Genomic DNA, 13,728 nt, shown 5'->3' on the forward strand with positions numbered 1-13,728 from the left:
TGGAGGCACAGAACATGGCCCACTGGGACACAATGTCCCTTGCCTTCATGGTTGACATTCTGTCTTTCTGACAGGGGACTCTGCTAGACGTTCCCAACAGACCCTCACAATGTGTTGGGGTCTGCTAGATCTGACTGCCGTCCTCCCCCACTATTAAAGCCAGCTGGTGGTGTTGAGCAGTTGACAGCTTTGCCCCTCTCTTCACTGGAGTGTCTTGAACATGCGGCCTCCAGTCCAATGATATGACCACAAAGTCGATAATTGAACTGCGTCCTAATTTGTGCTGGTGCCACACATGTGCACACCTTTATATATGAACATAATGTTCATTCTGGGCAGACCATGACAGGCACAGAAGTCCAGTAACAGAACACCGCTCGGGTAAAGATGGGGGGACCATACCTCCCAATCATGTCTTTCCAGGTCACTCTGTCACCACCCATGTGAGTGCTAAAGTCCCCTTGTAAGACAAGGGAGTCCTCGACAGGAGTGTGCTATAGCAGCCCCTCTAGGGACCCCAAAAAGGGTGGATAGTCTGACGTGTTGTTGGGTGTTAAGGCACACACAACAGTCAGAACCCGTCCCCAATCCCGAAGGCGACGGAGGGCTACCCTCTCATCCACCAGATTGAACCACAACATGCAGTTGCCGAAATGGGTGTCAACCAATATCCCCACACTTACCCAGTGCCTCTCACCAGGGGGCAACTCCAGAGTGGAAAAGAGTCTTACCCCTCTCAAGAGGGCTGATTCCAGGTTAATTGGTAAAAATTGCCCCGAGCGAGCGAGTGAGTGAATGTTGTCTAACTTCAAAGCACAATGTTATACAAGAATGTTTGCTTTGGTTTACAGCGAGGTCCAAATCATAGTAACATATTGAATGTGCACTGAAATGACTTGAAATGACAGAATTCAGATGTTTTATATATCATGTCATTTTGTAGTTGAAAATGTGTATTGCCAATCAGACAACCAGGTTTTATGATGAAGAAATGTACTGTAAATTTACTGTTTTTGTGTGTAAAATGTAATACAATGAATAATACGTATGTCACCATCGCAGGAGCCTTAATCTTACAGTAGATACAGATGCCTTCTTTACTTTCATGAAATGCAACTTAGGATATATATCCAACCTGTATAATGTCACTCATAGGATATGATCAAAAATAATACGGTTTTCAGTTACTGTTGCAAAGCAGTACAGTCACCAAATGATTAAGCTTGGCTATAGTCCATCATGCTGTTGAGTTTTACAGAGTTTTTGCAAAAATCTCTTCCCATTCTTATACTTCTGTCTGTGGGCTTTAATCTTAAAATATAGAGCACAGTGTGGCTGCACAGAAGTTTGCTTTACTCTGTTCTAGTCTTGTTGTTCTTGATCTTTTCTTGCACCACAGCTCTCTTTCCTCATACACTAACATGTCAAGATATGTTTGGCCACTCCCGCAGGACAAACTGTCACGTGGTATAAACCGGGAAAAAAAAACAAAAAACATGTAGTTATGTATGAATGAATTTGCAAAGAGGCATGATTGATTGTGTGGTCCTGCTCTGCCTGATAATGGAGTGGAACAAAAACGTTACCAAAAGTACAGCTTTAAGCAGAAACATTGAGTCACAGTTCATCAGAAACTCCAATGACAGTAATAATAAATGAAAGGCTCTTGGGTTTGAGTATGTTGGAGTCAGTCTATTGCAGAACAACCAGACAGTTTGGCTGGTGACTGATAGGATGCAATGTGGAAGGACAAGATGAGAACAATGCTCTCATGGGCTACAAGGATGCACAGAGAGAAATGGAGAATCAATCGTATTCACTTAAAATCCTTAAACTTTTACAGAATGGCCTTGACATTATTGTGATTATTGTGCAAGAGTCACCCAGTAAAGATGTTGGGTCAAGTGGGTGAAAATTTGATTTTGTGGGGAACATTGGTCCATCAAAAGACTGATGGTTAAATTAACTTTAGTCATAGAATTGAGAAATTTTAAGTGGCTCTCAAAAAGATTTAATAGAGTCCTATATCAAATCAGAGGTATGTGAACATATAACTGCACATTTTTGTATTCGTTAGTCCAATCGGCAGGTTTACGAACATCCATGGCAGGGTGTTGCCGTGGAATTTAATGTCGTGAAATGCTTTTTTCAACAACGTAATTGAATGTAAATTCCTAAGACATGATAGCTGTGCCAATATAATGTAAAATCATAATTCATTTTATTATATTTATTACATCATTGAAATTAGAAATGGCCTCATTACTACATTAATACTTATTGCATGATGTTTGGTACTATGAATCTATGGCACTGCTTGTGCTCTGTTGCAAGCACCTTTCAAAATTAAAAATATGGTAAAAGGGCAAAATCAGGCTTGTCCATAGACAAAAATTGCCCATCAAGGTAGAGCTATCGTATGCAATCCATCAGCACATCTTGCCTCTACTCTGTCCCTTCTATTTCATTTTTTAAGAATCTCTTGCATTGCTGAGGTAGCATCAATATACTTAGTAAAACATATATTTGATACATACACTGAAATTTTAATCTCCAAAAGAAAAAATCTGGACACTTGAAATTGAGTTGGCTATCACATGGATCTTGGAATATAACCTTTTTATTTAGTCCTTCAGGACTAAACATGAACATGAAACATGAACATGACATGAAAAAAAAGGAGAGAAATAGTAATATTAGGCAAATTCCAAGAGGTTGGGATGATTGTACTTCTTAACCCAGTTCGACTTGCCAGGTTATTGTTTATAGTACAGAGCCCTCTAACTCTGATTCCAGTCTGTTAGGTGTCTAATAGCTTTGACCTACTGAGCCAATCCAAACCAGGTATCTCATATTAATCCGTGATTAATTCAGTCAATAGCCAATTGATTGCATGGATGCCTTTCTGATATTTATTATAGATAATAATAATAATTTATCCTTTATTAATGATTGGTTTATCATTAATGTAAATGTTTGTCATTGCTGAAGTCGATCGTATGATTGGGACATATTACTGATCAGTAAATGATTAATAAATAAGCAAATACCCCGAGGAGGTAGATCATGGTTTCTGGATCTTTGATGGAATGTAGTTTCACTAGTTGTTGCATTACATGTCTTTGCAATTAGTTATTAAGCATTCTTCCAGTATAAAAAATAAAATAAAATAAAAAAAATATCGGTAATTATTTATTTTTTCACCTGAGTTGCATGCGAGGCTCCTAAACACACATACACTACTACGTATTCAAAAGGAGAAAGCAGTGCTCACACATGTTTTTACTCTAATATATCACAATTTGAATAAAACCGACAAAATTTCAGGTATGCTGAACTTGAGTGAATGGAGTTCCACAAAAACTTTTGTTGTTTATTCTTCTGATGTGTCCTTTAATTGCATAGTTTTACCTTTGAGCTCTTTGTTTCTGTTTGTAATTCAACCAAAAGCATCGCTAACGTTTTATTGTAGTTATCTTTCCCATGCATGAAGTCATCACTGTTGTCTTTGATGACTTTTTAAAATGTAGAGTATTATTTCTGGAGAGACTCAGATGGATTTGATTTTCCCTTTTTGTATCAGGAACAGAGAGAAATTTGGTAGAGCTTGGCAAGTTTTCATCATCAGACTTTGACTGCTGCCTTCAGGAATTAATAATGTGTCATTGGCTGGCCCTTCCCTGAGTGTTTGGCTGATGACCTGGGAGGACACAGAGTGGCTGCATGAGATGTGGCTAAACATGATGCTTCTATGGACCTCAGGGATGCACAGACCAAAGTGGTGAAACAGTGGGTTCATCATTATTGAACAAAATGTAAATTGTTTTGGTTGAACAAAGAGGGGGGCTGGCTCAGCAAGACACATTAAATGTCTAATAATCATGCAATTGTATTGAAATGGAAGTTTTGTTTTTTTTTTCTTTTCTTAAGCCAACTGCTATGCTATGCATTGCATGCATGCATGCATGCATAAATACATACATACACCATGTATGTACAGTAAATATGGCAATATTTACACCATGGCAATTTGAATCACACAGCAGTCTCTCGGGGGGTCTCAGGGTTATCTGTGGTTACCTTATATTGCCTGGTTGAAGCTCCACAGCTGTGTCTTTTCAATATTGGTGTGTAATTTAAGCAAACAATATTCAGCCTTTTGCCTGACACATCCCGCTGCGTTGCGGTACTGTTCTTGGACATGGTTCATCTGCAAACTAGACATTACTCTGGCTCAGCTCGAGAAAGAGGCTTTGCATGTTGTGTGCCATAAATGCAAATCATATTCAGAATCAGACTAATAGCTGCCTGGGGTTTTTTCCGACCAAGAGGCAAGCAGGCTCAAGGCTTCAGGCACGGTGCCCCGCTGTTAGTCACGGCAGTGGCCCCACATCTCTCCCCATCAGGGGAAACACTAAACTGACTTCAAAGCACAATGTTATACAAGAATGGCCCTTAAAAACTCTAGAACTTGCTACAGGTATTAGTAGCCTGATTGAGAAGGTTATATAATAGCACCCAACACTCCCATCAGTTTTTATAACTGAAGGCCTAAACACTGACCATGATGTACTGATTACTTCTACTCCAAATGTTTTTACAGAGTAGTATCTCCAGATTGAGTTTGAATGCTATACGCTACATTTTGGAAATACATGTAGAAATCACACGAGTTACTAAAAAGTAAAGTGCAATGACTTCTCCATGCAGTAAGAAAGGCATTAATGTGACAGCACAATACTGTTTTTTTTTGTTTTTTTTTTAATTTATCAGACCATGAGAAGTATTTATTAGAATGTTGGATTTCATCCACGTAGATCAACCTCGATTGGGATAACATTGGGTTCTGTTAACATCTCTCCTCTATTGTGTAGGTAAATTATTGTCCATTATTTAATTTCAGCGGCTCCCTTTGATCTAGATACTGACGAAGCTTATAGAAACTGTGTAAACTAAAATATGTAAACTAATGTCTACACACATACTCCCTTCAAGTTAACTAGTCGTTTGTTAGGTTATGTTGACTCATAAAATGACCATGGTAAGCTCACCATTGCTCCAGTTAATGGAATACAATTTAGAAGTAATTAAGTTTGTTTGTTTCCCTCTTTTTTTTAACAAGTATCCATCTCATCCACTTTTTTTTTTTTTTTGGAGTTGGATTGGATTTCCTGGTGTATCTTTCATAGCTGATGCAGCAAGTGATATTGGCACACCTCGGGCCCTGTTTTACTGCAACCATCAATCTGTGGGTGTTAGATTCAAACTCATTTTTTCAGTGACAGTGGAGTGGGAATATAAACCAGGCAAGTCTTAAGGCCTCAGAATGAAGTATTTTTAAAATATTGCACCACTGAAGGACACACTTTTTGGTGCTGCCATATTTTTATTCAGACATTTAAGTGTATTACATATAATGATGCACTTCCCAAAATGTAAACACCGATTTGAATGAAATCTGAGTTGTGTGGCCATCATCCGTCCAGCTGTGGTGGCAGGCAGTCAGAATACTGTAGTTTTCTCCCACTTGCAGTAAATGTATTTAGAGGAGATTACAGATGTGTTCCAGACAAACAGGGCAAACACCCTGGTACTGTCTGCCTGGTTGTCTGTACCAAGGCAGAGAGTGGTGTTTTTTTTATTTTTTTGAGGGTTGAAAACTCCATTGTCAAATTCATCAATATGCTGAGATTTAAGGACCGCAAGGTGACTTGTGGTGTTTACTTTGGGTCATTGCTTGGATAAGCCTTTACCATTCAATCTCACCACTGCCCACAAATTGGACAAATACATTTTCACTGGCCATTATGCTGTCAAATAATGCCGTAGAAAAATGTGTTCAGATTCAGGGCTTTACAGAAGCGTATTTATGAAAGCGTGTAATGCAGTATGGGCTTCTCAACCACCTGTCAGTTGTGACTATGACAGCCACATCCAGAATTGCTCTAGGCCTAGTCTGTTCATGTGCACTCCTGTTTTAGGTTATGCTTGTCCAATGAATTCGAAAGCTCAAGAAAACCACAGTTGACAGAATAGGCCAGTTTTCAATCACAAAATCAGTTGTGGCAAAAGTTAATGCTAAAACTATGGGTAGCGCGAGACTAAACTGTGAAATTGAAGTAATAGATTTTGAAATTTGCATCAGTAGTCAACTTACGAATGTGAAATCCAAAGAAATCGATAATGTCGTCCCATTGATGGTTGCCGGAACAAAAAGTACCTTAGATAATTGAAAAACACAAAACATGCCTTCAGGTTGCATTTTGGAAAGAAAACCTGCAAGGATCTCAAAGCTTCTCAGCAACACAAATCCCTCACACTCTTTACTGAGTTTTTCAATATGAACCTGGGTCTGATTTCACATGAGACCCTAGAGCCATACATTTGTCAGTACATGAAAGCAATGTGCTGAAGCAGAGATGAAAACACTGGAAAATACCAAGACAAGAGTTAAGGCTTTACGTCACCTTTAGTATATATCGAGTGTTGTGAGGATCTGCCACAGCCTGTTGGAGAAAATGTTCATGGGTTATACTTTGGTCCACAAGAACATGATAATGCTAGAGGGAGGGAAGTATGTGTAAGATGGGGGTCCTTACCAAGTTTTCTTGAATAATTGTATACTGTAGACCTTATTAATTGAATTGGGATTTGACTGCAAGTCCACCAGTTTAGTCTTTTCTCCTGCAGGGTAGATGACGACACCTCAAGTTTCCATAGTCCCCCTTGGCCTTCATTTGTTCTGATGCCAAAATTGGAGATCACTTTCAAATATCATACCAATCATGTTCCAAAATTATCAAGATATCATACACATTTTTGTATCACTTTTGGATGCGTTTTTGGTACTTAATTTTCCATTTACGGTAGATGTCACTCTCTGTAACGTCTTTTTAGTCACCTATGGTATTCTTGTTAGTGGTGTGACAACTCCCAAGCCCAATTAAACCCCCCTGTAGGATAGTTAAGAAATATTCTATTCTGTTATAAAGTTCCTTTTAATCCTCACATTTATAAAAGTTGACTAGATTTTCCTGCATTGTAATTACCTATTCAATTCAAGCTGTTTTATTTCCCATTTGACTGTTAATATATCCAGAATGAAACATGTCAATTTCCAAAGGCCAGCTGAGCAATAAACTTGTTGCTCTTTAAGGGATGTAATTTTACATGCTATAAAAGTATAGAAACACAAAAGGCTCTTCAAGTCATCTGAAAGACTTTGTAGATGAGATGAAGAAATGTGTGAAACACGCAAGTCTTGCCTTGACAAATACCAAATTGCTCAATGGCAGCCAATTGATGCATTGGTAATGTGCGATTTCACGGATGGCCAAGTTTTGAAATTCTGTTAGTGTAACTAGCAACGGGTCAAAATCTGTTCGGTGTCACAAACTGCACAGAAAGAGTTCCCTACTTTCACTGAGGCTGTTTTAATTTGTTCCAAGGTCAGTATAATCGCAGAGGGTACTTCAGGTCTGTTTCTGTGAGTCTTTGTGTATGTGTCCCAAGTTTCGCTCCTCAGGGGGTTTGTCCCATTTTGAGTGTTTTGCCCAACTTCATTCTGCTTTGTCTCCATGGGAAGAAGTCAAAGGCCAATTCACAGACATGAATGATGGCTTGTTTTGCACTCTGGCCAAATTGCCACAGTGCTGGCTATCTCGCAAGTTGAGTTGAGCCTTTTCGTTCTCATCTTTTTAGGGTTGATATTGGATCAAACGTAGCAATCAAGTTATTTATAATATTAGATATTTTGCTAGGTGATTATTTTACTTCTCAATATCACTTGAACTTCACCACCCTCCCCTTCTCCATTAGGATGTTTTTTTTAAATATACATGTTCCAACATTAGGAAAGTGACTAGTTCTACAGGTGAGACTGGAGAGGATCTTGCATAGACATTGAGCAAGATAATCTTTCTTTTGGGCAAGAGATATGTTGTGGAAGTCCTTTACTGATCAAACCTCCAGCATTGCATTGATTGCTTCTGCAGCTTTTTAAAGAGAGCTGTGTATTATGGATTTCTTATTTTTCACTTTTATTCTCCATAGTTAATGTTAGGTTGTGATCACAATGAAATGTTAACATACCGTAACAATAGGTTCGTTAAACATGCTGATTTGGCATTACAGTTATTAATTACACATTCTTGTCCATGATCTGCATTACAGACCGTGCATAAATTAGCACCACATCTTTCTAATTCGTCACAGAATAAACCAATTAAACAAGAAAAGGATCACAAGATCACAACAAAGTGTAGTCCCGCCTTGTCTTGCATACTGATACGTCTGTTTTGATCATTCTTCTCGTAATGTCTCAAACAATATCTAGTTACTGTCACCTTATCAGATTTATTGGCTATGGTTGAATTTGAATGCTCATGCTTAACTGTGAAAACTTTAGTTAGCCAAAATAGACTTTGCTGCATGTCATATTCTTTGTAATGTATTTTGATAGTGGTGATAAAGTAACCATTTGATAGATAGAAGTGGTACTTGAACATGCGTCGCAAAGGGGTGTGTGTGTGTGTGTGTGTGTGTGTGTGTGTGTGTGTGTGTGTGTGTGTGTGTGTGTGTGTGTGTGTGTGTGTGTGTGTGTGTGTGTGTGTGTGTGTGTGTGTGTGTGTGTGTGTGTGTGTGTGTGTGTGTGTGTGTTACCGTTGCAGCTGTGCTTTTTTTTTTATATCCAGTTGAGACCCAACAGAAATGAGTACTGCCACAGCTAACATTCATGATTTGACTTCATCTGGTCTGTGTCCATTGGAAATAGAAGTTTCTTTTGGCACAGTGCTCTAAGTTAATGAAAAACAAAAACAAGGAAAAATAAAACTTCTAAAAGTTCACTGTTTTTCTTTCATTTTCACACGCACAAACAGTCACACAGGGAACTGCAAAGTTTAGAGGTCAAAGATGAGAATGATCCTGATGAACTGAAAGTCATTTATTCTCAAATGCATAACTTTTCCACAACACCGATAGGAAAAGCGCTTCTTCTAGAAAGTATTTGGGTAGTTTCTCGATTCAAGAGTTTCTTTGTGAGTAGATGTTATAACGCAAGCGTAAACTGCTATAAACGTGTGAAACAGGATATATTTGATAATTATGAGAAGAATCCCATTCCAGTGTGGGAGAAGGACTGCCAACCATTGATTACAGGATGGACTGCTCAGAGCCAATAGGATCCAATTTCATTTTTTCTTTTCTATATTTTGAAAGTCTTGACAGAAACATCATGCTCAGGGCAGATGTTAAATTGTTGTGAGAATTTCTGGCTATATTAAAGCAATAAAATGTCAGTTTGTTCACATTTGTAAAGAAATGCCAATAAACACCAAGACCATTGAGTTTCTATAAATCTAACTACCGGTACCTGAAAATGAGTCAACCTAACATTATCTCTTGGTGATTTTTTTCATTCTTATCATTGGGAGTTGAATAAATAAGAACAATAAATCCACCCTGGCCAATGGGTCAGTGGTTTAATCTTGGACCCAGGACTTGAAATGCCCTCAGAATGATTGGTGTTATGATGTTGTTATTCATTTTGACTGCAAACTGTGAAATCACTCAAAAAATATGTAGCAGCCAATTCATGTGTGGGTTCATTATCCTAATAAAGATAACTTAAACTACAGTTTTTACTTTATTTTTCCCAAATACCATATTAATTATTTTATATTAAATGAAAAGCATTGTTGTCTTTAGGGTTAACCCCAAAACCCCACAACCACACAACAATTCACCATGACCGCAAGATCTGAGCCCAAAAACCAAGGGAAATCCTCTGCTGCCATCATCTAAATACTTCAGCCTGTGTATCTTGACTGTCTGAATTATGTTTACACACTGACAACATTTAGCTGACAGTATTTGTCCTCCACTGTTATTTTTTTTTGTCTCTCAGGAGGAATGCTTCCTTAACTTGGAGGCTCCCATAAGTCGGGTTTGTGGTTACGACACCCCATTTCCTCACATCTTTGAACCCTTCTATATCCCAGACAAGTGGAAGTGCTTCGACGTGATCAAGAAGATGATCAACTACTGAACATCAGTCAGGTAGAAAGGACCTTGCAGCTGCTTGTGAATATGTTTATAAAGTCATATGAATTAATTGCGTGGCCTTTGTATGTGTTAAGGGCTGTCAGCAGCTATCTATTGATCTGCTTATTCAAATAATACAGTGGTGAAAGTAGCGACCAACCATTTTTTTTTTTTTCCCAAATAATGTTTGCGTGTAATATATGGACTTATTTCCTATCAGTTTTTTTTTTTTTGTCCCCCCCCCCCCCCCCCCCCCCCCCCCCCCAATGTTATTTTCTCTTTTGAGACTGTCACCCTGCTAATAACATTTTCTGGAACTTTTTCAGATATGATGGATTTAAATAAGTTTAAAACCTCTTTTGGGAACTTTGTCATCGAATGCAGTTTAACTTAAAACTATTGATAAAATTACCTATTTTAGTTTTCCTTTAAGTACCCCAGTAAGCAGCTTATTGAATTTTAAACATTGGTTTTGGCACAGTTGTTTAATTACACACTATAAAACTGCCTCTAGGTGTTAATGCCAACTCTAATCATTGTCTGTCTCAATGGTTAGTCACACTAGAGTCCTGAACCTTTTCTTTTTTTAATGTCACTCACAGTTTCTTTCAATTTCAGAGTGAACATTTCAATTATGACTTCCATATGTGCTCCTGAATGAGATCCAGATTTTACTTTTTTGCAAAGTAAACTTGTTCTGAGCAGTAATATCTCAATTTCTGTGCCTCTTATTATTATTTGTCACTGTTCTGTGACAGTAAGTCACTTAAAAAAGCCCGGTGTACCGGGTTTCCTTTTACTTTCAGTCATTGAATATGGCGGGTGCAATGGAAAACATTGCAGTGAAAATTCAATGTGACTTTATTGCTATTTGGGGTGATGTTCCCAAAAGGCTTAATTGAAGGCATGAAAAAATTACCGCTCAGTGTTTGAGAGCAAAGTAAAGCAAACAGCCAAACCCAGCATTTGTTGCTATTTCAATCTTAGATCCAGCTCTAAGGATTCCCATTGAAATCAAGAGATTTCAGATAATTAATATCTCACACTATTTTTAATGCAGTGTTAAATTAGCACTGTAACAAAGTTGTTGCTGCAAGTCACTTAAACAGTCTTCAAAAAAGATGCATATCATTTAAAGGTAATACTCAATGACTGTAGTCACTGTAAGAGACTGATTGTTTAATTTCATTCACAAATATAAAAAAAAAAAAAATCATCATCCTCTCTAAATCTGCATTCGTATCATGGCTTGTGCAATGTGGCAGAGCCAAAAATGCTAAAAACTCAAAAAAAAAAAAAAAAGATCTATGCATACAATGACATTTTACTGGTCATTTCCTTAGTGCTACTTAAGGTAAGTGAGATGCAAATTACAAAGCAATAAAAGTCAATTTTATTTATATCAAACTGATAAAATAAGTAAGTGTGTGTGTGTATACATATATAAGACAATAAACAACTTATTAAGTTTTGTTATCAAAATAAATCAATCCGGCCTATAGTTGTTTTCTTAATTTTTTCTTTAAAACAAAATTCTGCTAACCTCTCTAGCCTTTTAATGAAAGGCAGGCTGTAGAAAAGGTTGGATGGTTCAGGTTAGCCCAAATGTTTCTACTATAGAGCAGATATGAATGAAATAAAACGCAAACCGTGTGTTTCAAATTTCCAATTGCTTTACAGCTGTCAGCCATTTATGGCACAGTTTACAAGCTTCTTGGACTATTGAGAAGAAGTAGAAGCATTTTTGACAGGTGCTTGTCACTTAAACACTGCAAATCTTCTGTGGCCACACTAAGGCCATGCACGAAACCGTCGCTCTGCCTTAATGCACTGGGAAACGTTTAAGGACTGAGAGTGCGTGTTCAGTGTGCCTGCTAAACAAGAACATTGATTTTGAGGGCATTCACACCTGTATTCAGAGCCACTGCCTTGTAAGCAGACCACCCAGGGTTTGTTGTAGTGCCATGTGTTGACAAGGCAGCCTTGCCCCATTTAGTTGTGTAACCACATGCTGTCATCACAAACTGCAAGTTTGACTATTGTCTTCCAATGATCTTGTGAGCTGGAATGCAGTAAATCTGTCTGACTCTTTTTTTTTTATTCCTCTTAGATTTCTGTGCCATTTTGAGTCACAGCCATTACAAAGTTGGCCAAGATTGATAAGAGGGACAGGGCCATTAATAACACTCTCAGCTAAATCCAACACATGTCAAATCTCATCGTCACTGCTCATCGTCTCCCCTCCAGCACATTTTTTCCACCTCATCTGCCATCATCGCAACGCTCTTCTCTTTAACTTTTTCAACTTCTCTCCTCTTCCAGAGCCAACTTCTGGAAGCCCTGAACTTGGTGCTCTCCCGTTTTCTATTCATTTATCCAATCAGTGGAGAACAGCCAGGAAAAGACACTTTGTTGACCATCCAATCGGGAAGCAGTATCCAGATGGGCTAGTTGTCCCCCTGTGTCCTCCAGCTGAAAGACTGTTACATTAACCCCAGATTAAGGAGCAGTGGTGATGACTTCATCCAGTGTATATGGTGAAACTCCACTTCAGCTGTCAACATAATGCCCATAATTTAATTTCCTCATCGACTAAAGAGGGAGCATTTGGTTGAGTTTGCGACTGTCTTCCTTTCTCTGCTGTTACTTTTCATTAAGTGTGTCCAACTCTGCTCTAATCTTTTCCTAGTTTGACATAAACCGAAGCAAATTGTGCTAATATAACGGACCTGTGGTTTTTAAGGGAAAATAAAATTATCACAATTCATGAAAACAGTCCAGTTTGTGAACTTCCTTTTTTTTTTATTTGTTGGGATTTCCAGCATTCAGCGAGTAAAGTGGATATTGAACAACTCAGATGAATTGATTAAAGATTTCTTGCTTTTTCAAATTCACTTGTTTTTTTTTAAATGAATATCCATTGGAGTAAGTCCCCAATGTATTCATTGCTGCTTTTTCCCTCATCAATAAGTGGGAAAGAGAGCTTTGATTTGTCACTGATGAAGAATGTGTCCGTTTCTTTTTCCCCTTTTCCCCCTCCCCTACATTTTTGTGCACATTAACGTAAATGCATTCCATAGAATGAGTGATGAAATATATATTATTACCTCCCTTGTTAAATTATATTCACATCTCAGCCAACTCTTAATGTAGGAACCCCCCTCGCCCCGTTCTTCTGACACACTAAATTGTTATAAACATATTGGCGTCAAGATAATGTCTGCTTGCAAAATGTTTTATGAACTGTCCTTTTTTTCCTCTCGCATAACCTTGGAAACCTACAGAATAGATTGATTGGTTTTTGTTTTTTTTTTTTCTGAGAGCCCGTTGACTTAGAAATGAAAAACTTTCACATATTAATAAAACACTAGATTAATGGTTTTTAACTTTTCTTGTAAAGGAATCTGTTACAAAGACTTATAAGACTTTTTTATATTTTAATTGAATTAAAAGCGTCTCCTCTTTTTTTTTTATATAAAATTTTCTTTTTTTTAATATGAAATTTTTAGTGATAACTGAATACACAATCTTAAACTTTATAATCATTTTTCATTGATAGATATTTTAGCTTCTTAAAGAAGTATTTAACTTAATCTAACTCACAAAACCTTACATTTCAGAACTATGATCGATAAAACACTGTTCAATGCAAACTTTTGAAACCTGGCAGTTCTCATTCTCTAG

General features: G+C 37.7%; 1 protein-coding gene across 1 annotated transcript in view; it reads left to right on the plus strand.

The window, feature by feature from the left end:
• Window positions 1-12,819, plus strand: part of bckdhb (branched chain keto acid dehydrogenase E1 subunit beta) — a 55,082-nt gene extending 42,263 nt beyond the window's left edge. The window contains exons 10-11 of the mRNA XM_086154653.1: window positions 9,908-10,059; window positions 12,367-12,819. Of these exons, the coding sequence (XP_086010779.1) occupies window positions 9,908-10,048 (141 nt within the window). The 3' untranslated portion in view covers window positions 10,049-10,059; window positions 12,367-12,819. The remainder of the gene's footprint in view (window positions 1-9,907; window positions 10,060-12,366) is intronic.
• Window positions 12,820-13,728: the final 909 nt, after the last annotated feature.

Source organism: Fistularia commersonii, chromosome 11, assembly GCF_037954325.1.
Source record: "Fistularia commersonii isolate RoL2024-O1a breed Wild chromosome 11, RoL_Fcom_v1.0, whole genome shotgun sequence".
Taxonomy (NCBI): Eukaryota; Metazoa; Chordata; class Actinopteri; order Syngnathiformes; family Fistulariidae; genus Fistularia; species Fistularia commersonii.